At 46.0% G+C, this 25000-nt stretch overlaps 1 protein-coding gene across 2 annotated transcripts in view; it reads right to left on the bottom strand.

Moving 5' to 3' along the window:
- The window catches only part of qkia (QKI, KH domain containing, RNA binding a), a 76510-nt gene that overhangs the window by 40663 nt on the left and 10847 nt on the right, over positions 1 to 25000 (bottom strand). For both annotated transcript variants that reach the window (XM_053633772.1, XM_053633773.1), the window contains exon 2: positions 12194 to 12336. In XM_053633772.1, the coding sequence (XP_053489747.1) occupies positions 12194 to 12336 (143 nt within the window). The remainder of the gene's footprint in view (positions 1 to 12193; positions 12337 to 25000) is intronic.

The raw sequence follows: 25000 nt of genomic DNA, 5'->3' as shown, positions 1-25000 counted from the left end.
CCCCGCAACGCTTCTTCAAACCCGCAGCAGACGAGCCAGTCCTTCAGGACGGAACACAATCAAGCACACTTCAGGGGAGTGTGCAATTATTCAGAATTACAGCAGATTTTCCTCGGATTCAGGAGGAGATGAGTCATGTGACGTCTTCACAAATTTGCGTCAGCCAAAGCTGTCTTCCCTTCATGTGTGTGGAACATGAGTACAGCTAATAGCTCTCATTCACCAGCAAACACCACTGTGAAAGACCGCGCAAGACAATTTCACGCGATCGCCATTACACAGATTCTAATAGCAATAAAAAATTAGCATTGTAGATTTCTTAAAAAGCCGCCGCAGAATGAAGTCCTGTACGGAACTCGTCTACAGAAGGCTACGAGAGGTGTTAGATTTACATATACCAGTTCTGTAAGCTCCAATATCACACTAATCATTGTCGAATGATATTCCACAGCATTTCATTAAAATACACGACATATACGCCAGATTTCCCTGATGAGGGACTCTGCATGAATATTACACTAATCCCCCAAGATTAAAACTAACCCCGCGGCAACACAGGCCTGGAGAAACGCATCAAATAATACATCTGTCTCCCGCTTTGTTTTGATTCTTGTGAGAGCGTGAGCGTCCGCTCATTATGATTTTACAGCTCATATTAACATTTCCCTGAACACTAAGACTCGGGCAAGACAGGGGTACGCTTTTTCTTCAAACGGAATACAGAGGAGGAAAACCAGCGGCGTGGGCAGATCGGGTGAACGACCAGACAGACAGACGGGCCCCTAGTGCAGGACAGACAGACGGGCCCCTAGCGCAGGACAGACAGACGGGCCCCTAGCGCAGGACAGACAGACGGGCCCGAGCGCAGGACAGACAGACGGGCCCCTAGCGCAGGACAGACAGACGGGCCCGAGCGCAGGACAGACAGACGGGCCCCTAGCGCAGGACAGACAGACGGGCCCGAGCGCAGGATGCAGCACTAGTCCTGAAGATGACGGGTGGTTAGATGAACACCCACACACATTTTTCCCCCTCCGTGTTCAGACAGCGAGTGAGACAGACAGACAGACAGTCGTACTTCATTGTCGAGCTGCTCTTCTACTCTGCACCTCTCAGCACAACACAATCGCTGCAGTCAGTGGAATCAAAGGTACAATAAGCAGCATTTTTATGCTTCAACTGCTCAGACACGGGATGGGACAGTGTGTGTGTGTGTGTGTGTGTGGTCACAGAGTCGTGTAATGCAGTGTGTGTCCTGAGCCTAGAGGAGCTGTCTGTTCAGATCACAGTTACACACACACAGGGCTGTGGGGACGATGACATCAGCAGTGGGAGGTGCAAGAGTGCATGAGGGTGAAGTGGGGTGAAGGAGGCGAAGACTCGGTCTCTGTGTCTCTGCTGTCACCTGCTACAGACCCGGAGACCCGGAGACACGGAGACACACAGACACGGAGACACACAGACACGGAGACACACAGACACTTTTGGCCAGATTCAGTTTCATCAAAAAGGAAATGACTGTTTAAATATTTCCACATTTTCATCCCAATGACACCCCACCCACCCAGCTCCATCATTTTCAGTGCAAATGATCAGAGGGCGTGTGTGTGTGTGTGTGTGTGTGTGTGTGCGTGCGTGTGTGTGCTGACATTGATTGGACATGACAGAGAGCAGGGCTCTGATGCACTGGGGGAAATTGCTCACTTTGAATCCTGGAACCAGGCGGTAATTACAGCCAGAAGGGGACGCCAACACTTGTGCACGAAAATTCATCAAAGATGAGAAGGACGAGTGTGTGAGTGACATCATAATTCTACATCTACATAATGCTACATAAACGTTAGAGCGGACATCGTAAGGTTGTGCGTAAACTAGCAAGAAGCTTTCCAAGTTGAAACGACGAGCGATATCGTCCACCCGAGTCCTCCGACATGTAAAACATGTACGGTCAGACCAGGGGGTACAGTACAGCCATGACAATCAGGGGGTGGGGTCAGAATGAGGGGTCCAGAAAGCAGCTATTGCTCTAGTGTTCAGCTAAGTTTCCTAACTCAGACTAGAAATAAAATGCACCCTGAACTCTGAAAGTCGCGATGGTCTCCTCAACCCAGAGTTCAGCAAGTGATGGCAAACCAACATGGCTGCTTGCAGCAACAACGGTAAACAAAATAGCGCTTTAAAGACAAAAAAAACCCTTTTAAACAAGTGCTACTGAACGCAGCATTGAGACGTCCGTGTCTTTTCCCCACAACTCTGCAGCTTGAAACTGATGCACTTCCGAGTTCCGACTACCCACTTCTGGGTTTACACAAACATCTCTTTGTGAAGGTGTGAACATGCACCGTTATGCACCTGGGAAACTTACTCTCCTGTCAACAGACAGCATAAACACAGAAACGCCGAGCTGTCCCGTTCCAGAAGCAGTTTAGAGCCCGCTCAATCCAGAGCCACATTCGTCCAGAGATACAGGAAGGACTCTGGAGCCGCTGTAGCATGTGGATACAACATTCACTTATTTCTCTGAAAGCATGAGTCACAATATGTCTGTTTCACCCAAAGCAGTGCGCCCGAGTAAACAAGACTGGTTTCGGAAGCTGTAATGCGTGTGTAAGTGTGTGCGCTCCCCCACTGAGGGCTCGCTGTGAGGAAGGGCAGCCTCTGAGTGACGCCGCAGGGGTGTACAACAAGACTAGGCTAAAGAGCACAGCAGATAGAGCTGCACGCTCGGAGCTCATGGCTAAACACCGGACAGAGATCAATGACCGGCTGCGCATCTCTCTCAGTCCATGCTCTCTTCCTCACAAACACTTAAAATCCTGCTTCCATTACAATACGCCTCTCAGGAAAATGACAGACAGACACGCTCCTGCTCGAAACTCAGTAGGAACTTGGAGAACCGAGCAGGTGGGATGGAGGTCCAACATTCAGCCTCATTCCCTGATGAGCAAAGGTCAACAATCTTCTGCTACTAAACCACACGGACAAATACGTCCCTCTGCCTGTGTACTTGTCCTGCTTAATGAGACACCCCACAAAGCCCAATATCGGCAGAACCATCTCCTCAACGAGCAGGCTACAGTCATAGTTTAGTTAAGCAGAAGCCACCTGCTGCACCACAGGGCAGTGTGTGTGTGTACGGGGAACGATCTCTACATGACCTCCAATAAGCCGAACCCCTAATCCTCAATCCTAACCCACTTGTCCTGCTTAACTTAACAAGAGTCTACCTCTAGACTTCTGATGCAACTCTACCCAGGTAGGAGGATTTGGATCAGGTCTGACTTCACCATCAGGACCATTTATACTCAGTCCAGGTACGAACGGATCAAGTCTGACTACACACCCCGGACTTTTGGTTCAATCAGCTCAGAATCAGCTCAGAACTCTCCGGTCTTCTGATTCTACTCCACCCAGGTAAGAGGATCTGCATCAAATCCAGCTACACCCCCGGGACATTCGATTCGACTCCACAAAAGGTAGGAAGATCTGGATCCAACTCCACTCCCTGGAGTTTTGGATCCAATCTGCACAGGCAGAGAGATCTGGATTAGGTTCCACTCCACCACCTGGACCTTCACATTATCTACAGTTTTTCAGCCTAGTCCATTAGATTTCCAGGCAACCTAAACACAGGACTGGGCAGCACACTGGAGTTATTACAAGTCCAAGGGGATACGATTTGTAGAGCTCTAGACTATTCTTACATATCTTTTTCACAAATTAATCTTCCAAACTTCAGGTAATCTGATTTGAGAAGCTCGTCACCGTGACCATCTTCAGCAGACAGATTTATCGCACATACCAAAACCAAATCGAGTATTGAGTATCATTAAAACTGGGAATACTACATAACTCATCTTTAGGAAGTGAAACGTGGGCGGGTCGGTAGGTCACCAGTGATCCGTTTTCTCCCCCAACAGCAGATGACATTACAAACAAACCCAGAGCAGCTAGCAACCAGCAGCGTCTGTGCGCTTCATCAATTCTCTACCGGTCTTACAAAACAGCAAGGAGGATTATTAAGTGGACTTTTGGGGGGTGGGGTGATTGTGGGGGTGGGACGTTTGTTACGCTCCTAAAAATAAAAGATGAAGTGCGCACACACACACACACAAACTCTTCAGACAGAGAGGGCTTAGAGTCACAACTAAATGGGTTTTTGTTTATGACATGTTATCAGCTTAGTGTAACCAGGGAGAGGCAGGGTGTTAGAGAGAGAGAGAGAGTGTGTGTGTGTGTGTGTGTGTGTGTGTGTGTGTGTGTGTGTGTGTGTGTGTGTACACCACGGTGATGCAGAAGAGACAGGAAAGAGGACCGAAATGAGAAAATCTCATTTTATGCAGTTTTCATCTAAAACTGAGAGGACTTTCTCCTCACTGCTACTGCACAAAAATGCAGTCAATTTTTCCTCTACAAAAATCCCCTCTAGTCGAATCCCTCCTCTCAATCAGGGACCTCTCAAACCCACGCCCCTGCGCACCTCATCACTCTCACCTCTCACCCCCGTGATGCCTTCCTACAAAACCTCCCTTACCTACCGCGTGCTGGAGTTTCTACATTTACACGCCGCACGCTAACATTTCAAATAAATAAATAGATAAATAAATAAACAAACATTCAGCGTGCTGTTCATCTAAATCTACAAACACTATCACCTCTGTGTGTGTGTGTGTGTGTGTGTGTGTGTGTGTGAGAGAGAGAGAGAGAGAGAATGAAAGAACATGTGAACGAGTGTGCAAAAGGAGTGAGGGAGAGGTGGAGAGGTGACACGCTATCGACTGGTCAAGCTAATTACTAACGAACGCGTGCTAAGTAATATAGTGGCGTGACTCGGACAGACGTAGACGGGAGGATAAAGAAGGAAAAGAGGGGGAATAAAAAGGTGTTACTTTGAGAGAAATAAATCATTCGTTCTTTTTCCAGTACGAATAGAGGAGGAGTCTTCAACGGCAGACTGTCTGCATGAACAACAGTCCTGTCTCTGGAATCTGTTCACAGCACAGCGCTGGTAAAATTCTCCGCTCTGATTGGTCAGAAGGTGTTGCTGTGTTTTCTAGAACAGTAGGTCCGACCGCAAGGTTTAATACACGTCTACAGGAACAACTTGCACACGGACTTGCAGCAGTGTGTGTGTGTGTGTGTGTGTGTGTGTGTGTGTGTGTGTGTGTTGATTTGGTAAAGTGTTCTTCGAGACGTTCATTCAGCACTTCTGGAAGGAGTCTCCAGTGCCAGAGTCAGAATTGAAGCTGGAACCAGGTTTTCCAAAACAGGAAAGTCTTCAGGACAGACACTTTTGCGCTTCGGGGTTTCTCTGGAACATGACGAACCGCGTTTTTGTTTGTTTTATAGACAAAAAACAACGTTTGTCTGGAAAACTGTTTACAGCTGCTGTTATAAAGCGATAACAGGAACTCGTCAGACGGACGCGCCGTGATGTTAAATGTGACTATAAACGGACAAATGAGCTTCTTTCAGTGTGTTCTTGCTGTGTATCAGGCCACGTCACACCACCACGTCACTGATTCATTCCCCTAACGGCACGCCCGTGTGTTTTAAGGCTTCCTTCATAACTCCAGAAAGACTGACGAGGATGAAACCTATTATGAAACAATTCCCAGGACATCTTCGAGAGCTCGGGTGTAAACAGAAGCTGGTATTTTATACGGGGAAAAGTCGCTACTGACGGCTTCAGATGCATCCAATTAAAAACCATAAAACTGAACAGACGGAAAACCTAAGGTCAAAAAAAACAAAAAAAAACAAAAAAAGGCAAAAAAAGGCAGAAGCTGTTTCTGGAAATTGCAGCAATTGGAAAATAAAAGAACGGCGTGTTCCAGGAGCAAAAATGACTACATTAGCCAATTATGCGTGTCATTTTTGAAGCGTACCTGCATGTGATTATACGGTTTTAAGAGACGTCCGTGATGACTGTGCAAGTGTGCGGCTCCACTAAATATCATCTGAAGTCTGAATGAAAGTCAAAGCCTGGTGGGGTTTATTCTGCTGATATCTGGATAAAGCCGCACATCAAATACTATCGAGATCGATTAGTGCAGACGCAGCAGGGCGATGGGTCACGAGGAGCGGGTTATATATATCTATATACACACACACACACGCACGCACGCACGCACGCTACGCCACGGATTTCCTGTGTGCATCAGACGGATCCGGTTCCAGATGGAAAGTTCATTATCATAAATCATTAGCACTAAAGTTGTGAACATCAAGCACCAATTACACGGAGGAGAGAAAAACCCATCCAGCTGAAGTCTTTGGAGAAAGAAGAGGGGACAAAAACTACAAAAAAACAACAATACATACACAAGCTCCAGATCTATCAGATCATGAATATAGTTCTGGTAAGGTGTGCATTCTCCAAATCTGTTCCCCCATCACCCGCCGCCCCACCTAGAATGCTCACAACTTCCTCCAAAACACTAGACCAGGTGTCTCCTCCCCTCTTCCTGGAGACCTACTTCCTGCAGGTTTCATCTCCAACCAAAACCCAACACCTGCTTCAGTTGGTCAACAACTTCTTAAGGCAATGATTAGCTGGTCAGGTGGCACCGTTATGGTTGGAGCTGAAGTGTTGGGGAAGGCGGAGCTCCAGGAACCGGGTTGGTGAGCTGCTCTAGGATATCAAACTCCACAGTATTCCTAATGTGTGTGCGGATGTTCTACTTTACACTGTGTGTGCTATATACGATTCTCCTTAATATAGGGAAATTCCCTATGTAAAAATCTCAGCATTGTAACGGTGTGTGTGTGTGTGTGTGTGTGTGTGTGCGCGCGTGCGCGTGTCCAATCTGATGGATTATGACATGCATCCTGTGGGAGACAGAATAATTACTTTCTCTGAATGGGGACAGGTAGGTAGGTAGGGGTGTGTGTGTGTGTGTGTGTGTGTGTGTAAGAGAGAGAGAGAGAGAGAGAGAGAGAGAGAGAGAGAGAGAGAGAGAGACGAGGAAAATGATTTTACGTCCATCCCCTCATCCAGCCCCAACTCATCCCTCACCTCGACATATCTATTTATCCCTCGCCCCGTCCTCAGCCCTGTCTCTACTTCTCATCTCTTTCCAGGACAATCCGTCCTTTTGTCCTGGGGTCACCACAATGACTCCGCACTGCCACGACGTCTGGCTCGGTTCACACTCACTATTCTTTTTTTCTCCAAAGGAGGAAAAAAGCTCCATGCAGAACCATGACAAGTCTCCTAATGACACTTCCGAAAGCAGAAATGGCACCGGAGATGGAAATGTGAAAACATCTGCACAAACAATCCAGGCATTCAAAATGAAAGTCTCAACAGCCATATGAAAAGCTAGGGATTCTCTGTATGTGTGTGTGTGTGTGTGTGTGTGTGTGTGTGTGTGTGTGTGTGTGTGTGTGTGTGTGTCTTTAGCTGGATTTGATGAATCAGTGGGCATTCAGAAGAAGCAAGAACTCATTTGAGATGCTCAATTGGAGTCATTTCGCTTCAAAAGCCCCAGTAATAACCTGCAAATTAAAGTGTGTATGTGTGTGTGTGTGTGTGCGCGTGTGTGTGTGTGCACGCACGTGTGTAAGACAGAGCGAATGTGAAAGAGATGTGGGACGTGCAAGGGTGCTCCATCATGATCTCGCATGTTCATAACCCGTATTTTATTCCCATAGTTCTCTCTGAAGCACGAGCTGAATGAAGTGTGTCCCGCGGCGTGGAGCTGCACTGAACAATGCACTGAACAATGCAGCGCGTCATGAGGAAGGAGATCGCGCCGCAGTAACCGTGTCACTGCTGCAAACTGCACCCTTAAGAGCAAGGTCAGCTCGAGGTCACCTCACACGTGGCGTGATTTAGGACCCGGCCGGGATCGCGTCCCATAACGGCACACAGCGAGACGCGGCGTCGAGGTGCAAAAACCTCGGGCGCGATCAAAGGACGTTTCTGCCTGAAACGCGGTCCGTTTCTGAACGCACGTCAGCATCAGGAGCATGTGAGGACCAGCGGGTGGGTGTGGAATTCCACACAGGGTGGGTCTTGTGCACCACGGTACGTGACCGGGGCGAGAGACGTGAAAGATCACGTTACGATTCTCAAACACGTCTCTACGATACGCGACGACAAACTGCACTGTTGCTTTTGTCGGATGAACAATACTTTATTTAATGTGGTACTGTTTATATTTAAATCAATACAAAAAACCGTGATTAAATGAACAAAGTACTTTTTATTTTAAATCTGTTTATAGCTACGTGTAAAGTTGTGGAACGTCTGCTGTGGTATAAAGCAGATATAGTTAACTTCTAGCGCAGACGAGGATTTATTTGTGATTAGTAGGACGTAGCTATGCAGAGTGACTCTTTAGCAACCCCTGGTGGTGGTGGCGAGACAGCAGATTAAATATTCTAAAGGAACGATGTTCGTGCTGTGCAAACGAACAGAAACTCCATTGTGTGAGCGGTCACAGGAAGTGACATTGCGCTTAATCTCGATGCCTCGACCCTCAGTTCCTTTTTGCCGTGACAGCATTTAATTGAAGAAGAGATTTATCAGATTAAGCATCTCGTACACGTGTGCAGAGATGGCGGTGAGGGATTCGGAGCCGGGGCACGATGGCAAGACGAGTTATTTTAGAGAAATTGACGTGACGCAGAGCAGCGAGGGAGAGAGGAAATCTAATTAGCCATTATGGACGAGGAGGGGGAGGGGGAAGAGGATCGGAGTGGCACACAGATGGCACGGAGGAACCGAGAGACAAAAGGAGCGGTGGACTTAAGGGAAGAGGACACGTCTCTCGTCTCCTCCTTTCACAGCGGCGGATGGAAAGAAAACATTTCGTCTGGACGAGGCAGTGAGATTCCTGCTTTTCCCGTCCTGCTGGGGCTCCTGATGGGATTCCCAGCACACAGAGGAAACCGCAGCGAGGTGGGGGAGGGTGGGGGGGGGGGGGGGGGGGGGGGGGTTAAAAAAAAACAAAAACAACAACAACGTTGGGAATTATTTTAAAAATTCACCACCTGGGGTTTAGACACGTGTGCTCGTACAAATCTGAGACCGAAACACAATTCAGAAGAGTTTGTCCTTTTGTAAAGATCAAGAAGAAGAAAGATAAAGAAGTAAAAGATGAAGAAAGACAAGATGAAAAAGATTAAAAGAACAAGAAGAAGTTGAAGTTGAAGAAAAAGATCAACAAGGAACATATCTTTAAAAAAAAAAAAGGAAGGAAGAAAAAAAGAAACAGAATTAGAAGAAAAGGGAAGGGAAGCAGAAAATTCAAAACAAAGCTGAAGACCAAGAAAAAGGAAGAAGAAAAAGAAGCAACAGAAGAATGAAGACAGAAAGTCTTCATAGAAAGCAGGAAGTAGAAAATGTTCATGAAAAGGAAAGAAAAATAAAATTAAAGATAAAGATGAAGAAAACAAAGAAAAAGATCCACAAGGAACAGAAGATGGAGAAAAAAAAAGTATAACAAAGAAACGATTTTAAAATAAAAAGAAAACTAAGCAAAAGGAAGAAAAAGAAAAGAAATGGGAAAAGAAGTAGAAACTACGCTGTTGAAGATAATGAAGGTGAAGAAGAAAGATCAAGAAAATGATCACGAAAAGAAAAAATAAACCAGAAAACATTGAAATAAAGAAGAAAGAAAAAAAAGGAAAAAATAAGATGAAGAAACAGAAAATAATGAAAAAGAAAGATGAAGAAAAGGGAAAAAGACAAAGAATAAAATGAAGCAGAATAAAAGAAGAAATGCATGAAGATGAAAGGGAAAATATAAAAAGTAACTGATGGAAGAGAAGAAGATGGAGATGAAATAAAGATGAAGGAGGGAAGGACCTTTTCTCGGCTCTTTGATGAGCTGCTTTGTTAGTTTATTAACTTCACTCCAATGAAGGAGAAAAAAACCTGAAGGTCAACTGAGAATTTCATTACACTGAAACAGTGTGTGTCTGTGTGTGTCTGTGTGTGTGTGTGTGTGTGTGTGTGTGTGAGAGAGAGTGTGTGTGTGCGCGAAATTCCGGGCCGGAATTATTTTCCTCTCTCACACACACACACAGTCAAGACGCTAGTGTGCATGGACAGTGGAGCTATACATGATACCGCTGACCTTTAGGAACACGACCAACTGTAGCCAAGTATCTATAAAAGTCTGTGTGTGTGTGTGTGTGTGTGTGTGTGTGTGTGTGTGTGTGTGAGACACACACACAGAGAGAGAGAGAGAGAGAGAGAGAGAGAGAGAGAGAGAGAGAGAGAGAGAGAGAGTGTCGGGTTTAGGGGGCTGCATGTGGTAACCTTCGTCCTGGTTGAAGGACAAAAAACAGGCGCACATGTCCGAAGGGTCAGGTTGTGTAAGTGAGTGTGTGAGAGTGAGTGTGTGTGTGTGTGTGTGTGTGTGTGAGAGAGAGAGAGAGAGAGATCAGAGCCATCAGGAAGAAAATGCATTTCACGCTTAGCTGACCCCTCCCCTCTCCCCTCCCCCCACAGACCCACTGAAACAGTGACCACTCAGGTCCTTACTTATTTCTTTTCTTTCCAAACGTTGGGCCTGAATACAAAGCCTTACAGAAACACCCTGACGCCGCCAAGGTCACGTGCGTCACATGCGCTAGGACTCTCATCACGCCTGATGACCGAGAGAGTTACCTTCTGGTCTGCTGGCTTTTATTCGAATTTTGGACAAGACGGTCGATGACGACAATCACGACGACGGCGGAAAATCCAAACAGAGCTCAGCAGTGTGTTGAACACGCTTTGGCTCTGACGCGCCATGTAGTGGCATTTAATTCTCCAGACATACAGTGCGTGTGTGTGTGCGCGTGTGTGTGCGCGTGTGTGTGCGCGTGTGTGTGCGCGTGTGTGTGCACGTGTGTGTGCGCGTGTGTGTGCACGTGTGTGTACGCGAGACCAACGAGCCGTGGGTTATTTTCCTCTAACTCCACACTAGAGCGGTAACTAAAGGCACGTATGTTACGGACACAAAACCTTCAAATGTTACGGTAGTCTGAAAATATACTTCTAGAGGAGTCACAGAAAATGTATACTGTCCTAAAAGTTTTGGCACCCCGTCTTAATGTGATTCTCAAGGCGTTTGACAACAGTTTAAGATGTGCATCACTTTAATGAAGCGTTTCTGCTGCTTTTTTAAGCGGAAGTGTAAAAACCATTTCTAAAAATATCCACACACGAGAGATGCACAGCCACTTCCCCCAAACACACACACACACACACACACACACACACACACACACACACACACACACTAAAAACTCAGCGTCTTCCCCTCAGCTTTGAACTCAACATCGCTTTGAGGATTCCAACTTCATGGGGGAGAGAGCACACTCCTCTCCACTCCATCTCACTTTGTGTCTCTCTCTCCCCGTCTGTGCGTCTCTCTCTCCCCGTCTGTGCGTCTCTCTCTCCCCGTCTGTGCGTCTCTCTCTCCCCGTCTGTGTGTCTCTCTCTCCCCGTCTGTGTGTCTCTCTCTCCCCGTCTGTGTCTCCCCCCTTCTGTGCATCTCTCTCTCCCCGTCTGTGTGTCTCTCTCTCCCCGTCTGTGTGTCTCCCCCCTTCTGTGCGTCTCTCTCTCCCCGTCTGTGTGTCTCTCTCTCTCCCCGTCTGTGTGTCTCCGTGTGTCTCTCCCCGTCTGTGTGTGTCTCTCTCTCCCCGTCTGTGTGTGTCTCTCTCTCCCCGTCTGTGTGTCTCTCCCCGTCTGTGTGTCTCCCCCTGTCTGTGTGTCTCCCCTTCTGTGTGTCTCTCTCTCAGTCTGTGTGTCTCTCCCCTTCCGTGTGTCTCCATCCCCCCCCCCCGTCTGTGCACGTCTCTCTCTCCCAGTCCGTGTTTCTCTCCCCATCTTTGTCTCAATCTCTCCGAGACTGTATTATATTTCCAGACAGAGTAATTTTGGCAGGACAGTTTTCAGCACCTCAACTCCTGGCGCGCACACACACACACACACACACACACACACACACACACACACACACACACAGTTAACTGTTGCTCTGAGAGAAGCAGCTGTCGCGTGGACTGGCTTACCGCACAGAGTTATTTACTCTTACACACGCTGACTGTTTAAACGCCCCTCTGTAGTTAAGGGCAGTACAATAACACACTGGAGTAGTGTGTGTGTGTGTGTGTGAGTGTGTGAGAGAGAGAGAGGGAGAGAGGGAGAGAGAGAGCGAGAGAGAGAGAGAGAGAGAGAGGGCTCACTCACATCAGGGTATTCTTTGACCGGGACGAAGAGTTTCTCCTGCAGATGGACGATGGGGCCGTGAGCCTCGGGAAGCTCCAGCGGGTGTTTATCTACCAAACCGCTCACAGTGTCATTGTACATGTCCTTCCTCACTCTGTTTATCTCTGCAAACACACAAGAAAACAACACACAGATTAACACACACACTATATATATGACGAACACACACAAACACGAGCACACCCCGATCCATCTGTGAGATATAAACACAGATCTGACTGTACAACCCCTCCTACACACTCGCAACCTGAAATACAGATCCTTCTGTTTCTGCTCATAGACACTGACCAAATATTCTCAAGGCACCGCACCACACACACGCACACACACACAGCTGCAGAACGCTTTTGCACAAAGCCTCATTCATAATGTTTGCTAGCCAAATGATCTCACACTGCTGAGGCCAACGATTTAGCACTGGAGGTCCATCTCTCTCCCCCTCTCTGTCTCTCTCTCACACACCTTGCGACGTGTGCTCATTTTTCATGACCTCACTCTCCGGCAAACGACACCGTAACAAACTTCACAGTCCACAGAGAAAGCAGATAAAACACTGAATATTTCTGGCTCTCAGGTCTCAGTGCTGGCAGAAGTGAAGTGTTCAGACACGTGACCGTTAGCGTCGCTGCTCCACGCTCACGTATACACGTGGAAATGAGCACAGTACTGGAGCGATATCCAATACAGTCTCAGTAATTTCACACGTTATGGGAGCGCACATCTGCTCCTCTACGTTACTTCTCAACCCACAATGTCCACACCAGCGTCTCCACCTCGTGTCCACACCAGCGTCTCCACCTCGTGTCCACGGACAAGAAAAGAAGTGACTGATGACAAAACTACAAGACGCTGCTGTTCCCCTTCAATTTCTACAGTTAAAAGTATTAAAGTTTTCATCATCTCCTCGGGCCGGTTAAAGCAAGAGTCAAAATCAAACAAAACAAAAACTTCATTAAAAACAAAACAAACTTCAATAACTGGCCAACTAAAGCTAAAAGAAACACAAAACAAACAAAAAAACTAGAATGGACTAAAGCTAACTATAACTAAAATAAAAACTCAAACCCAAGACAAAGTGACTTTTTACAAACTAAAACTAGAGCATAAAATAAACAAAATTAAACAGAAACAGTTCCTCAGGGATCCTTCAGTGCAGATTTATTTGAAACGTCATTTAAACACTAGTGTAATTGTGCAGATTTATTTGTTCGCGTCTCCTCACGCTGCTGGTTTGGGGACATGATGCAGGAAAAACACGTGATGAAGATGATTAATAATCACACGACGCCAGCGCCACACACAGTTCCTGTCTCCTGTTTAAACATTTCACATATAGACCTTACAGTTATACCCTTTATCTGGAAAACGTCTTCAGTGCCTCAGATTAACTTCAAAAACCTTCTCTTCCAAAATAAACTCCCCTGAAAGAGGAGAAAGGTGCTCATCCCCACAAAGATCTGAAATCATGTCTCTCTCACACACACACACAGGGAAACCACAAAACCTACCCACTAACCACACACACACACACACATGAAAAAAGTAAACAGTATTACACAAAGTCTGGTGGAAAACAAAGGAAACACCTGAATACCAACAACGAGAAGCTGAAAATACACTGCGGTATTCTAAACAGAGCTTTGATTTGCTACGCCACATCTGGACAACATCTGTGTGGCAAACCAGTAGGATGTGAAAAAGAAAAATAAGAAAAAGAAAACGCAAAGAAGGAGTGCGAATGCTCGAGAGTGTCAGTACGAATCCTCAAATCTGGGAAAGTTCCGTTTCATTCCCACTGATGACGAGACTCGAGAGACTCAATCACACGCGGGGGGGTGAACAGCGTTTCTGGAGCTGGGACAGGGTTTTGTTTTATCTGACTCGGATGATCACGAAGAAAAACACAATTACCACGACTACCGAAACCAGACGGTCTCACACTCTTTATACTCAGATCCAAAGTTCAATAATAATGAATGAATTAATTAAATACATTTAAATGAAACCAACCAAAACTTAACAAAATCAAACAGGCTAACAAATAAATACAAACAACAGACTAAAGCAAGAAGTTTCTCTATACACACACACACACACACACACACACACAAAAACTCTGAAAATAAGAAAAACAAACAAAAATAAGAAACCAAACCAAACAAAATTAAACTAATAAATTAAACTAATATTCACAATTTGGAAACAATCCGTCTACAGTGCACGTCTTTAGACTGGGGAGGAAACCGGAGTACCCTGAGGAAACCATGCAAAAGAATTTATTTTCATTAACAACGAACAGATGATTATTTATAACAGTCTTTAATGCAACGCTGTACATGGAGTATCGGAGAAACGCCTTCGAGAACCGTCCTGGTTTTCTCTTTATTTGCGTCACGTCGCTTCAACTTGATACGCAGCTCCTTCATTTTATAAACTGACCAACAGGCCGGTCCGCCATCTTGCTTTCAGTTGGCTTCCAGGTCGAGTCTTGGAAATTCACCGCTCAGGGTCGTCTCAGAGTGAGAGTAAATGCGGCTGGACGTAAACGCCTCGTCCTTTCCACGTTTAAGTTCAAAAGGAAGAAAAAGCAGAAAAGCGTTGAGAAGTTGTCAACACTACAAGCTGTAACCGTCGTCACCTCAGGTGAGAGATCATTATATATAAACACTCTCACGTAAATATGAAAAACTGGTAAGACCGGTGTCTCACACTCCTTCACCTCAGATACACTCAACATCGCTGCAGCTCCTCTTCCAAAAACAGGGGGAACTAATAATGATCGGATTTACACACACACACACACACACACACACACACACACGACTCCTGGAAAAATATCTGCTATCCATATAACCGGCGATCTCTTCCATCAGAGCGCCACGTCAGCACTGCAGCCGTGTCTGTAACAGCGGTACGATTATAAACCTCTTCAACACGGCGAAGATGCACGGCGTGTAACACGGAAACAGGAAGCTGTAACGTGAAACAGGAAGCTGTAACGTAGTGAGATCACTCATCTGTTTGTCACGGTGGGAAGTAATGAGCTTTCGACTACATTTCTATAACTGCTGTACATCACGGAAGTTCTGCAGCTCTTCTGCTCAGGATAGTGTCACACTACACCGTGTTCTCGCTCAAACCCACCAGGAAGCGCTCCTCGATTTGGGTCAGAATTAGACGCGTGATAGCGCGATGATGGGTAAATAACCGCGGCAGGAGACGCAGGTCGAATCCTGACGATGCCACGGCTCTCTGTTGCCAGGAGACGAGAGAGCACAACTCGACCGTGTTCTGTGGCGTTACCGTCTTCTCATCGCTCACGGCGACACCGGAACATCTGCATGTCTGCGGGTCCGTGTATGAGGAAGAGGGCCGACTGCGGGACTTTCCTCGGCGAGGGTGGCGCTGCTCTGCGAGGCAGTATGAACAGTCCTGAGGTTGGCTTTACACGTCTCAGATGAAGTGCGTGTTAGCTTTCAGGTAGCTAAGAGTGAGCTAGAGGGGAGAAAATGGGGGGATCGGGGCGTTGTCTAAAAATAAATCTGGTCTCACTCATATGAAAATATTTTTTTCAATGAAATCAACTGAATAAAATAAATATAGTCCTAGAGGAGGTGAAACCATCACAGTCCATTACAATACGCCTGAGAGATACAGGACTTTAGCGTAAGGGGTGGAAGGAAGGCAACAGGGCTGATTTCATGACGTTTATTTGTACTACAATCATCCAACCGGTTTACCTTTCTTTAGAAGAAAGGGTTTATAACGGGTTTGAGGTCCGACAACAGAACACATTAGGTCCAAGCTGAAACTTTTAATAAAGTTCCTGAGGTCCGGATTAAACCCATTCGATTCATGCGACGGTCAAACAGGATGCAGGAAGTCCGCTAGAAATATAATCACTAGGATGGGTTGTGATGTCCATAACTACACTTAAATGTATTATTTTTTAAAATTAATTACGGACCCCCCCCCCGGCTCGTTCACAGACACCCAGGAGTCCCTGGACCCGCTTTTAGAAGCGCAGCTCTACACGTCCGTGGCTGTTGTTGCTGTTGGAAAATGTTAGTGTTGCAGAGCTAAAACTGTCCTGCCAACCACAGCCATTTCTAATGTGGGTTCAGTGTGCTTTAAATACACACACACACACACACACACACACACACACACACACACACACACGTTCCAGACCTGCTGCATGCATCTTCGCTCTCATAACAGCGACGATATTCATATTTCATCTATATGATGAAACGTTTAAAAACCTGCTATTCAGGCTGAATCGGTCTTTACGTCTTTCTCTAAACCCCGTAAAGAAAATGGGAGGAGCTAAAACCCTGTGTATTTATTGCATCATACAATACGAGCCTATCAGGTTCAGTTAAGTAAATTAAGACCACATTCCATCATTTCTTCATGCGCATTTACAGCTGGGGGGCGGTTCCTTATTTGCATACTCATGAATATGTGAGCAAATGTGCTTTTTATTTTGGTCATGATCCATGTCTGATATTCACAGTGTTGCTGTTGTTTATTATCAGCGTTCTCTGACTACGCGAATAAAATAAACAGCATATACGAAGTGCTCAGATATACTGCGTGAACGTGCGCGCGAGTGTGTGCGCGCGAGTGAGAAAGCAGTACGGATGGACTGTCTGATTACTTGTTGCTGTGAGTGACTGTAGATCAGATTCTCGCTCATGGACACAGAACTACTTCCCATCACCTGGGTTTGGAGTGATCCTGACAGCACGCAGCGGTGACACGCTGAGGGAGGAGAGAAAAGCACTCGCACACAAATGCAGAACACTCTACCGCAGTGGTTTTCAAAGTGGGGGCCGCCAGGGGTGCCCGGGGGGGCCTCAACAATTTGGTGTGAAAAATAAATTCTCACTCTCACACAACCTCACACACACAATCAATTCCTAATGTACTGTGATATAAAGATGTAATTATTAATAAAAAAGGGGGGTATATTCAGACGTCTGTATTTTTAATGTGTTTTAAAGACATCTTGCAAAAGGGGGGCCTCGGTCAAATGTTAATGCCATTTGGGGGGCCTTGCCCTGGAACAGTTTGGGAACCCCTGCTCTACTGTATCATCCCCTTAAAAACAGCACCACACACCCGGGTTCTTGTCAGAGCGGAGGATCCTGGTCAGGATCTGCACTGTAAACACACACACACACACACACTCGATGCACCAGTGTTGTTGATGTAGACCACAGTGTGTATCGTGTTGTTTGGTAAAGGCTTTCAGTCAGCACGTTCCTCAGCCGAAAACTTCCTTTATAACCCGACACCTGAGACTGCAGACCTGACGGGACGGTGATGTTCAGAGCAGCTGAACGGGAGAGCAGAACAGAGCAGGAGAACACGAGACGCGTCCTCGACCGCCATTACACCCACGACCTCCGCTACAGACTACACCTCCACTACAACCTGCTGGCACGTTACACTGCTAGCTCAGCTCCCTCCTAACAAGTCCCCAACTTCATCATATGCAATGTACATCAGATCACATGCACAGCCACACCTCCGCTGACCAGAACTACACCAAACTACTACCTTCTTTTAGCTAAGGAGCTGCACACTGCGCTGCTAGTGAGACGTTTCCCCTCACAACTATCTTCCTAAGGGAGGAAACTATGGAATTTAATCTTCCTATACATACAGTCACATAAAGGAGACTTTGATATGGTGATATTTTCACTCGTGTATCCCCAAAACGGACGACTACAGCTCTACAGGTGAAGACTAAACATAGCTGCCCCTGTGCTCGACTCCTCGCTCGTACCTTTAGCCGCATATCTAGCAGGTATGATTATCTGTCAAGCCAGCACTCTTACACGCCTGCGGGCGATTAGTGAGGATTAACGGGACAGCGCTAGACAGATAAGCAGGATTGATCCAGGAGCCGATTAAACACCGCCCAAAACACAACACCCCACACTCAGGGCGAGGCATTAATAAATAAATAAATAAATAAATAAATAAATAAATAAATAAATAAATAAATAAATAAAGTGTGCAGATCCCGTGTCCAAGTCAACAGACATCAACTGCAAAAATTTAAAGGAGAGAGAGAGAGAGAGAGAGAGAGAGAGAGAGAGAGAGAGAGAGAGACAGACAGAGCGAGAGAGACAGAGAGAGAGAGACACACAGAGAGAGCGAGAGAGACAGAGAGAGCGAGAGAGACAGAGAGAGCGAGAGAGACAGACAGAGAGCGAGAGAGACAGACAGAGAGCGAGAGAGACAGACAGAGAGCGAGAGAGACAGACAGAGAGCGAGAGAGACAGACAGAGAGAGAGAGGTTGTGAGGCTGTACTGATGTGATGCTTTTCCACCAGGAAGCTGATGAAGCAGGATGATTCCCTGATAAACGTCACTATGCTCTCCATTCTCAGACTCAGACACACACACACACACACACACACACACACACACACACACACACACACAGTTTTGAAAGAAACACTTTCTTTCCCCCTATTGCTTTAAGAAACGGGATGTGGCGCTTCCTCGCGCTTATCGAGTCTCCACAGCTGCAGCCCATTTTGTCGTCCTTCTGTCTCTCACTTCTCCACAAGTTCAGTAAACTCTCTGCGAGTTCTGTTCGGTTCTGTTCTGGACACAACGCCTCAGCTCTCAGCTGCAGAGACGAGAAATACTTCAGAGAAAAAATTCCTGACACTGTAATACCAGGAAAGGCTAAACGGTCTGTGTGAAATCACTCTCCCGTAGGCTTTATATCACTCTCCCACCTCCGAGAGTGGGGGAGGGAGAGGGGGAGGGGGAGAGAGAGACCAAGAAGCAAAGTAAGAGACCGAAAGAAAGGGAAAGACGGAGTGAGAGAAAGAAACAGAGAGAGGAAGAGAGCGAGAGACAGACAGGGACAGAAACGGGAGAAAAAGATAGAGAGGAAGAGAGATAATGGAATAAGAGACAGACAGATTCTCAGAAAGACAAAGACAACAGGATTACGAAAGAAAGAGACAGACAGGCAGGGACTGAGACAGAAAGAGAGGAAGAAAAAGAGAGAAAAACACGAAAGAAAAAAAGACAGAAAGCAAAGGGTAAAAATTAGAAAAATTAAATGTAAAAAAAAAAAAGGAGAGAAAGCATTTAAACCAATCAGATGGCAGGGTGGAAATGAGCTGGAGTCTCCTTCCAGAAACGCTAACCGCCCGACATTCCAGAGGAACACTGCAGGTGACGACACGTCAGTGTGAGATACATCCCATCACCATAAACAACCCAAAAATATCACACGCTGTCGTTTAACACACAGACTACACCGAGCTCTCTGTGTGTGTGTGTGTGTGTGTGTGTGTGTGTGTGTGTGTGTGTGTGTGTGTGTGTGTGTGTGTGTGTGTGTGTGTGTGTGTGTCTCCACAGTACCACTGCAGGAGGCTGAAAATGGCCGGGTCGCCTCATTACACACCGACATGGAACTGCTTTATGGAGAGGAGCAGCTGTGAGGAGACGAGGGGCAGGACACACCCGTTAGGAGGAAGGACGTGTGTACAGGAGGAGGACACACACCACGTTAAACGCGGGTCCCCATTACACTGCAGAGCGTGGGGCCAGTGGAAACCAGCAGATTTCACACCAACAGTGCGTCAACAAAAGAAGAAGAAAATAAATCACTGATTTTTTTGAGCTGCGTGTTTAAATGTGAAGACACCACTGAAGACACCACTGAAGACACCACTGAAGACACCACTGAAGACACCACTGAACGGGCTGAAACACAATCTTTTCAGAGTCAGAACTACATCGAGGAAAAAAAACTAAAGACGCTAGCCAGAGCATTGCATTGCCAGGAGAGACACCACAGAGATATTCATTTAAGAGCTCTGGAAGAAGGAGTCTCCGGTTTTAGCGCTTTGAAGCAGTCAGTAAACACGGTAAAGACCGTCCACGTTCCCGGTCCGTCCAACATCTCACACAAAACTAACACAAAACCTAGCAAACGCTACAACATCCAGAGGAGCGTGCAGCGTTCCGAAACTGACACAGATTTTCGGCAGGGTGCATCACGTGACATCACAACACATTCAGACAAAGCCCCCGTCGATTAACGTGCGTCGAACGCGAGTACTGAAAAGGTCTCGTTCACCAGCAAACATCACTGGGAAACAGCGCAGAACAATTCCCTGCAACTGTGGTTTCGCCGATTCGAGCAGTGTTCCTCAAAAAAGCGTAAAAACACTCCACACATCGCAGCACAAATTCTGATCAAACACACAGCAAAACCAAACATTTTTGACCGCAACAATCAGAAACGAAATCCTGTACGGTCAGAATTAATCACTTTAACTAGCGACACGTGAGCTACTGACCCCGTACACAACCGTGTAGGATGTTTTAAAAATGTTTTTAATAATTACAAATTAAACAGTACTGAATGGGTGCAGTTAATTTGACCTAACTTTCTCTGTAGACAGGGTTAGGGAAAAGTGTCAAAGTCAGTTGGACTTCATTGGTTTGTTTATTTTAACACTGTTTTGTGGACAGTTTGTTAGCTAAACGATATCGTGATACGCATCGTGTACCATATCGCGATATGATATTTTTGTCGTAACGCCCGGTCCGTGTATACACATTCAGCTCCACGGTCATGTCGCACACCCCCAGCATTCATCCTCCGTCTCCGACAGAAACCTCCTCCAGAGCTACGTTTACAAAAGCAGCTTCCAGCCTGTAAGCCAAAGGTATGCCTCACAGGCTCGTCACTCCACACGCTGACTCGTCCGAGCAGATGCACTCCAAACGAATTCTGGGAATGCTGAGCATGCGTCACGATTAACACGGAAAGATTCTCCCGAAAAACACCCCCCCCCCCACACACACGGCCTACAACAACAGGAAATGAGTGCGTGTTCAGCTGGATGATGGCAGAGAATGAGAGGAAGTCTCCGTGTGTGTATTCAGGTCTTTCCGGTAAAAGCCTCGTAACGGCGTGTGGGTCACTCACAGGTCTGACAGCTACAACTTTTATTCTATTCACCACCGACTGTGGGAGAGAAGAGTAATGCGAGAGTAAAAGCAGGTCACATGGATACTAAAGACCCCCCACACCCCACCTCCAGGAAAACCCTCACAGCCAGAGCAGGCAGGAAGGAACTGGTTACCCAATGTGCAATACATAGATAACCAATCAGACTTCCTCCTGGTGTAGCCACGCCCACTCGAATGCCATCCACAGAGCTCGGTGTTAAATGTGCTTCACAAAACTAATCAAACAGGTGCTGAGAAACAGGTGCTTCAGGGGATTGTGTAAGAAAACGTCGTCTATCGCCTGAACGTAGGTAATTAAACGTACAATTAACGATTATATAAATACTGACCTTAACGTGGACATTAACGTGATTATGGAAAAGCACTCTGCCCGACAGACGTCCAGCGCTCTACAATCAGGCGTTTCTTCCACAATTCTGTGTCAAGACGTTCCAGGTAGAAATGACAATTTTGGTAATTTATTTTGGTTTGTTCGACGTCTTCTCTCAAATCATAGCAATGATATCAAAACATAACAGAAAACGGGGAAAACACGATCAATGATTTTAGTTGTTGCTGCTTTACATATTTCAAAAAATACGCAACACAACAGCCCCTACAGTTCACACAGAGTAGAGCAGAAAACAAAAAACATCCAGGGAGCAGCAGTTCTGCGTACAGCTCGACCGATCGATCGTTTCTACCGGTTAATCGACACGATAACTGGCTGCTGGAACTATCGGTTATCGGCAAAAATCTGCACTGATGGTAGCAAAGGACGCAGGAGCGGCTGAGAAGGGTCCGCTGTCATTATACAGAACGAGAGCGGCCTCTAGATGTGAAATAAAAACCATCACTGACCAATTTTGTCGTGTTATTTGAAGTGCTTTTTTATTTTGGATGTCTCGGGTTTTATTTGTTATTTGGAGCGTTACTTTTCAATTCAATTATGATGTACATCTTTTATTTACTTTAATATGTATTAATAGTTACAGTGCACCTGTTATGGCTTTTCAAATATTCCCTTTCATGTAGTGTGTTATATACGTAGCTGATTGTGAATGTAAGAAGTCTGCAAAGTTTCAAAACTCCCAACTCCCAAAAAGAAGGAACTGATTCTGAACAGCTGAAGCGAGTCATTAGTGATTCCAGACTCACTTCCTGTACTAACCTACATAGGTCTGTAACAAAAAGCCCCGCCTCTCGTCTTCATCGGCTGCTCGCTGACAGTGGTAGACCAATCACGACAGACTGGGACATCTGACCAATCAGAGCAGAGTATGCTCTCTAAAAGGAGGAGTTTAGAATGAATCATTTAGAACGGATCGTTTAACGAGTCGTTTGTGACACTGGGGGGAAAAGGTAACGCTGCAGTTTAAATTATGAGCACGCTGAAGTGGTTTTTGACCTCGGATGCACGTAAATCTATGGTACGAGAGCTTTAAAACAAAATTAGGCGCATTTCAAATCCATAATAGGTGTGTTTTAATATACATGTGCATCCCAAAAAAATCCATATAGTGGAAGGTTTATTTTTTTCTGTAATTGAATTTAAAAAGTGGAACTTTCATATACTTTAAATTCATTACACAAAGTGAAATATCTCAAGCAGTTTTTTTTAATCTGGATGATTACGGCTCACGGAAAACAGAACTCCAGCATCTAAGGATAATGCTACGATAAACTCTCTTCACCACCGCGCTGAGCAGAAAAGACTTTTGATTTGATCAAGTAAAAAAGTTCGATATAAAACACACCTGTAGGAGAACACCAGCAATAAACAGCTGAAGATTAACTGCTATATTTACTGCTTTAAAATAATTCTCCTTCAGCGTCTCGCCTTGATGTCATTTCCCTTAGCGTGAGAAAACGCCAGGAGGAGGACACCCCCATGTGCGATTATGCTGATAGTGAGTGATGTGCGGCTGATTCTTAACAACAACCTGCACAATCGCTCATAATCTCACCTTACAAGTCTGCGCAGGTTCTGGGAAAGAAGAGGCAAAGAAAGAAAGAAAATTGTTTTATTTTTGTACAAAAGTCCCACTCTACTACGAGATGGAAAACAGCAACACCATCACCAAAACCCGTATGCACTGAGGCACTGAGTCACAGCAGCACGAACGCTTTCATCAGGTAAACTTCAGGAAAGGTAAACACCCATCTCTCCCTCGCTCTCTGGGTTCAGCGCGCTCGTGTGTCACATCAAACCCAAACACGCTGATGTCATCCGCAAACAAACCAGTGCTCCTTTACACCCCGCCGTCGTCTCGTCCTTTCTTCTCGCTTCCTGTGAGGACGTGTGTGTGGAAGGACCACAATAACGTTCCTCTGGCTTTAATCAGCGGGAAATGACCAGGACATTTACACCAGCGAGAACGTGAGACGTGACATCAAACGCGTGCGTTCTCTCACGGAGACCGTCGTGTGACGTCACAACGTGTACTCTCAGGTTCACGTGCGTCGAACAGGAGTACAGATAAAAAGGTCTCATTTACCAACAAACATCACTGCGAAAGACCGCGCGAAACTATTCAGTGCAATTCCACGCAACTTTGCCAGTTCGAGTCTTTCTTCCGCAAAAAAACAACCAAAAAACTGTTTTTTAAAAGCTGCAGCAAAATCCTGTACACACTGGTCAGTGGGATCGATCTGAAACCTGTATTCTCGTTTTAAATCCCTCTACACTGGCGTTTTCAAACGAAAACTGCAGAAACCTCTGATGGCGCTCACATCCGTATACCGCGCACGTGTAAAAACGTATTATACCTTGGCCTGCGTCATCTCCGTCAGCGAACTTGAAGAGTGTACAAACTGACATTAATCCTAAAGAACAGCTTTCAGACTGGACTGCAAACACCTGCAGCACTACATCGTCCACCCTCTCGTTTGTTTCGAGTTGAAAAGGTCACGTGACTAAAAATACATCATTGCTTTTGAATATCTTCTCAGTCCACACTCCTAACTGATCCACTCGGAAAAAGCTTTTCAAAAAGCTCCGCATTCGCTGGACATTAAACACGGTCTCTGTGTGCACGGAAGACCGAAACGTAGAGAAAAACACGTTTATGTATTTATCCGGATCGACGCGCAAGTAGTCGCCGACCTCCTTTTAAGCATTCCACATCCATAACAACATCCTGCTCTTATATACACAACCTCGTGATGTCAGAACTCATGATGAAACGTGATGCACTAATAATAATAATATACTTATATACTTTATATATATATATATATATATATATATGAAACAGGCGTTCTGCAGGAGCTGCAGAGGCGAGTGTGAGCTGGCTGGGACGGCTGTGTGAGCTGGTCATTAGATGAACGCGTGTGTGTGGGATTGGTACACGGCTCGAGGGACGTGTCAGCTTGCGGATTTACATCGTGTGAAACCAAACCACAAAACAGAACGCTGCTCACTCCACACGTGAGCCTCACGTGTGGAGTGAGCAGCGTTCTGTGGAAAAGAAAACACATCAGGTAAAAATAGCTGTAAAACAAACTGTACTACCTGACAATAAAGTGGAAACCAGAGGAGGAGGATGGACAGCAACGTGATGCTGCGCGAGAGAGAAAAGACAGAGAGAGAGAGAGAGAGAGAGAGAGAGAGAGAGACAGAGAGAGAGAGAGAGAGAGAGAGAGAGAGAGAGAGAGAGAGAGAGAGAGAGAGAGCGAACAGTGGTTAATGCAAACAGACAGGACCTGTTACAGGTCTTTAACATCAGAAATGCTCTTCAAAGGAAGACGAAAGGGGAAAAGAGG

The sequence above is a fragment of the Ictalurus furcatus genome, chromosome 9 (assembly GCF_023375685.1).
Source record: "Ictalurus furcatus strain D&B chromosome 9, Billie_1.0, whole genome shotgun sequence".
Taxonomy (NCBI): Eukaryota; Metazoa; Chordata; class Actinopteri; order Siluriformes; family Ictaluridae; genus Ictalurus; species Ictalurus furcatus.
This window is presented reverse-complemented; position numbering and strand designations above follow the sequence as displayed.